Source organism: Primulina huaijiensis, chromosome 5, assembly GCF_012295235.1.
Source record: "Primulina huaijiensis isolate GDHJ02 chromosome 5, ASM1229523v2, whole genome shotgun sequence".
Lineage (NCBI taxonomy): Eukaryota > Viridiplantae > Streptophyta > Magnoliopsida > Lamiales > Gesneriaceae > Primulina > Primulina huaijiensis.
In genome coordinates, this window is record NC_133310.1 from 4,770,511 (window position 1) to 4,775,827 (window position 5,317).

General features: G+C 30.2%; 1 protein-coding gene across 1 annotated transcript; it reads left to right on the forward strand.

Annotated features, from left to right (window-relative positions):
• Window positions 1–1,996: 1,996 nt before the first annotated feature.
• Window positions 1,997–5,210, forward strand: LOC140976488 (ACT domain-containing protein ACR11-like). Its single transcript, XM_073440680.1, has 10 exons — window positions 1,997–2,683; window positions 3,140–3,197; window positions 3,291–3,416; window positions 3,544–3,638; window positions 3,792–3,876; window positions 3,983–4,042; window positions 4,125–4,180; window positions 4,443–4,548; window positions 4,812–4,880; window positions 4,964–5,210. Exons 1-10 carry the CDS (start codon window positions 2,538–2,540, stop codon window positions 5,024–5,026), a joined length of 864 nt encoding a protein of 287 aa, XP_073296781.1. The 5' UTR covers window positions 1,997–2,537; the 3' UTR covers window positions 5,027–5,210.
• The last annotated feature ends 107 nt before the right edge of the window (window positions 5,211–5,317 follow it).

Sequence of the window (5,317 nt, forward strand, 5' to 3'; positions counted from 1 at the left end):
AGTAAAGTACATTATTAATGACTATATTAAATCAACATAGAAAATGACTTAAATAACCTCATGAACATGATAAATTATAAAACAAATAAAAGGGTAAAATAGTAAGCTCACATTTCAAACTCATATAGCAATTTTTTTAAATGTATAACATTATGATAGAGATTTTCTATGAATTTGACGAAAATGTATAAAATTAAGTAATTAAATTAAATTTAAAAATAAAATCAAAATAATAATTATCTTGATTGAGTTAAGTACACTATTAATGAACATATTATACTAACAGAGAAAATGACTTAAAGAACATCATGAACATAACAAATTGTAAAACAAATGCAAGTATAAAATAGTAAGCTCACAAATGAAAGTCATATATTTATTTATGATTATAGGGATTTTCCATGAATTTGACGGAAATGTATAAAACATTTTCTCTCAATCACGTATTTCTTTTGATACATAAGTAGTCTAAAAATATCTATATTATAAATGGGAAAAAAATATTTTACATGACCTTAACATTTATTAATAATTTAATTTTATTCAGTCAAACTCATCTCCATTTGTCTTCCCATTATACCCTCAATGTTTGTAATATCAACAATTTATTTATTTAAATTTATAACATTATGATAGTGATTTTTTTTATTTATTTAAATTTATAGCATTATGATAGCGATTTTCTATGAATTTAATGTCAATGTAAATATTAAAGTGATTAATTTTAAATTTTAAATAAAAATAAAATTAAAATAAAATTAATAAATAACTTGATTGAGTTAAGCTTATGATAGTGATTTTTTTATAATTTTGATGTCAATATATAAGTTAAAGTAATTAAATTTAAAAGTAAAATTAAATTGAATTTGAAAATAAAATCAAAATAATAATTATTTTGTTTGAGTTAAGTACATTATTAATGACTATATTAAACCTCATGAACATGATAAATTGTAAAATAAATAAAAAGGTAAAATAGTAAGTTCACAATTTAAACTCATATATTTATAATAGTATTTATGATTATAGGGATTTTCCATGAATTTGACGGAAATGTATAAAAACATTTTCTCTCAATCACGTATTTCTTTTGATACATAAGTAGTCTAAAAATATCTATATTATAAATGGGAAAAAAATATTTTACATGACCTTAACATTTATTAATAATTTAATTTTATTCAGTCAAACTCATCTCCATTTGTCTTCCCATTATACCCTCAATGTTTGTAATATCAACAATTTATTTATTTAAATTTATAACATTATGATAGTGATTTTTTTTATTTATTTAAATTTATAGCATTATGATAGCGATTTTCTATGAATTTAATGTCAATGTAAATATTAAAGTGATTAATTTTAAATTTTAAATAAAAACAAAATTAAAATAAAATTAATAAATAACTTGATTGAGTTAAGCTTATGATAGTGATTTTTTTATAATTTTGATGTCAATATATAAGTTAAAGTAATTAAATTTAAAAGTAAAATTAAATTGAATTTGAAAATAAAATCAAAATAATAATTATTTTGTTTGAGTTAAGTACATTATTAATGACTATATTAAACCTCATGAACATAATAAATTGTAAAACAAATAAAAGGGTAAAATAGTAAGTTCACAATTCAAACTCATATATTTATAATAGTATTAGATTAGATTAGATTAATTCGATTTATATTCAAATATGGAAAATACTTTTAAAGGTCAATAAATAATGGAGAGTCATACTGTAATTTTAAATTATTTTATTTAAAAGAGTAAAATCAACGAGAGACTTTGAAATAATGAAATAAAAAAAAGACAGAAACACCGAAGTGCAATTTGAAATAATGCCATTAGAAAAAGGAAAAAGACATTTCAACCCCATCTGAAATCCTGGCTCCTGCTTGTTTTGACCAATGTAGCATATTCCTATGTGGAGCCGCCGTAGAGATACGGTAATATCGAAGGTAGTCTAGCTTCAACCAATAGTGTCACTATTCTTACCCACCCAACCTATCACAATGAAGATTAGATGAAAATCTTGAAATCAAAATGGCCGTTAAATTTTCAGATAAACTTACAACTCCGCCACTCCTTTATAGTTCATCCCCTTTTTTTTCTTTCTTTTTATCTTTGATTTTATCCTCCATTTTTTTAAAGATTTAGTTTTTCAATTCTGTGGATCGTTTCTTTTTGGAGGACGCGAATGGCAAGAAAACAATAAAACCCACAAATGAAATTTCTTTCTTGGAAAATTTAAGATGTCCTTGATGCTGATTCATGGGTATGGCGGATATTGCTAGAACCAAAACATTAACTACTAGTGAAACAAATACAGCTCCTTTTTATTAAAGCCAAAGGCTTTTCCTTTAGTCCCCACAATATCTACTTTTTTGGTTATTTATGCCCATCTCTGCATTTTCCTATCTCTCTTCACTACGTGCATCTTGTAGTTGCTTATCAACAATCTTGATGAGTTCGAGAAGGACCCATTTCAAGAAAGATTGATTTCTTTGCTGATTGGGATTTTATTTAAGCTCAAGAAGAAATGGTTGTGACCATGGCCTCTACTGGGAGCAATTTTGGGCTTTACGTTTATTTAAAAGCTAAGAAACTCGATTTAAGTGCAGCCCCTTTCATTTCCTCATTTGGTTTTGATCCAATTCATCTATCTTGCATGGTATCCAAGAGGAGGTAATGTATCTACTCTGTAAGTATATTTCAGGTATTTTTCACTTTTTCCTAGATCTTTTGGGATCGACTTAGTGTTTGTTGCAATACTTTTGGGTATTTTATGTTTGAGTTATATCTGGTTGGAGAATTGAAGATGATGTCACTCTTGTTAATAAAAATTGGGTAGTTAGACTGGGAGTAGTCTGATTAAAGAGACAATATTTTTAATTTGATGCTCCATTGTTCTTGCTATAATTTAATTTTTTTCAGCTAATGTTCATTATCAATTGATTCTTTTTAAAACACATTCATTTAAAATTTCCTCAATTTTCTGGAAATGTACCGTAGAAATGCAGTTTTTCTGAATCCTATATTACCTCATACCTTTAAAACTCTAGCATGCCATATTTAGGTGGTAAAATTGTATATGTGAACTACTAGACTGTCGATTTATGTTGATCTGTGGTTTTGTTTCAGCTCATCATCTTCCGCTAGTGTATTTATACCGAAAGCATCTTTAAGTACGGCTGTGGAGGTATGATATGTTGAATAATGCTTTTGTTTTCGCACCAGTTTGATACTTCTTATCGAGGAACATTGCTTGTTGTTCACCATATTGGCTAAACAGGATGGAAAATCTGAGGAGACTGATGTAATTCCCGTCCCCAGTGTGATAATAGATCAAGATTCGGATCCGGATGCCACTATTGTTGAGATTACCTTTGGGGACCGGCTTGGGGCTCTTCTGGACACGGTGCAATGTCATTCTTTTATTAAGTTTGTGTTCTGAATTTTGAAAATGTTAAAGAATATGATTGTCAGCATTCGGGTTTGAAGTGACTTCGGTAACTGTTTCATGTTTGTTGGGAAATGTGTTTCAGATGAATGCACTGAAGAACCTTGGGCTGAACGTCGTCAAGGCAAATGTGTACCTCGATTCATCTGGCAAGCACAACAAATTTTCCATCACTAAAGCGTATGTCTATGTTCATATCAAGTACCTGTTTGCTCCATATGTTTGACATTCTCTTATTAGTAATCAAGAAGCCTGCATCAATTGAATAAATTTTCATAGACAAGCTGGTGATATTCCGTGATTATTCTTATCACTATGTGGTCTCGTCTCCAGTTCATCAGGGAGAAAAGTGGATGACCCAGAGTTGCTTGAGGCTATTCGTTTGACAATTATCAACAATTTGCTGGAGTATCATCCAGTATTACTCTTCAAAGATCTTGGATTTATGGGATTTTTTCAATACATCATCTTTTTCAAAGCTTTTAACCAATCTGTATCTTAAAGATACTATGTTGAATTTTCAGGAGTCAAGTGCCCAGTTAGCCATGGGAGCTGCGTTTGGCGCGATGACACCAAATCAAACGGTATAAATAAGTGTCTTTTTGTCTCACGCATACGTGCTCGAGCTTGAAAGAGACTCGTTTGTCATTCACGCATTTAATGCAGGTTGATGTGGATATAGCCACACATGTCCGTGTCTATGATGACGGTCCTGATCAAAGGTGCTCATAGCCGTTCACTGTTCTGTCCACTTCACACTGTTTGGAATCACCAATTTAGCCAAATTAGCATCTACTGTCTTATGTGACTGCCTTTGTAGCATATTGATTCAAATATGATGCTCGGGTTGTATATAGTTTGAAATATTTGACTTCTACCGCTATCATCACCTATGATATTTGACACAACGATAAAGATTGGTCCTATCCAAACTAAAAATCGCCTCTCCTCTCGCATGTTAAAAACATTCTTTTAATGTTGCAGTTTGCTCTACGTGGAGACAGCGGATCGTCCTGGGTTACTGGTGGATCTTGTAAAGATAGTAACTGATACAAACATCGCTGTTAAATCAGGAGAGTTCGACACTGAGGTAAATACCAAGATTTTTTATATTCTTTAATGAACCGTGCTCTCGAAATAAACAGATGCTTCACAAATTTTCAATGCATGTAAATACATCTGTGCAACGATTTTAAAACCATTGAGTATGATTGTCAATGCTTTTCATGTTTTGGTGTCAACGCTCACCTAAGGGCAGAGACGGGATTCTGGGGGGCGCAGCAGGGGATCAAGAGGTCCACTCTCTTGCTATATGTATGCTTGGTAATGAATCTATTTTATTTTTGAGTACAGGGCTTGTTGGCCAAGGCAAAATTTCATGTAAGTTACAAAGGTGAAGCTCTCATCAAACCTCTTCAACTGGTATGATTCTAGCTAAAACAATTCACTCAGAACTGAGCTTAAAAAAGCTCAATCTTCACGGTTTTTTTTTTTACTCGATGCAGGTTCTTGCAAATAGTTTGCGGTATTTTTTGAGGAGACCGACCACAGAGGAGGCGAGCTTTTAACACAGTAGAGGAAAATGCCATAAATACATTTAAGTTGCTAATGCATTTGTAACAATTTTTGAATCAGCCTATGCCAACCCTTGCTACGGCAATTTATAAAGACGGATCAAGATCCTCTGCTGTGGGTTCTCCCACGGTAGAGGTGCTACGCACTATTAAAAAAAAGTTTATATTTTTAAAAATTTATATATTTTTATATTTTAATTATAAAAATTATTAAAAAACTTATTTTTTTAAAAAAAATTGATATTTTTATATTTTAATTATTTCAAAATCAAAATTATATTTTTT

Coding starts and splice junctions, on each gene's coding strand:
- LOC140976488 (XM_073440680.1), top strand. CDS start 2,538: ATGGTTGTGACCATGGCCTCTACTGGGAGCAATTTTGGGCTTTACGTT. Junction 3,198..3,290: donor CTTTAAGTACGGCTGTGGAG/GTATGATATGTT, acceptor TTGGCTAAACAG/GATGGAAAATCTGAGGAGAC. Junction 3,417..3,543: donor TTGGGGCTCTTCTGGACACG/GTGCAATGTCAT, acceptor AATGTGTTTCAG/ATGAATGCACTGAAGAACCT.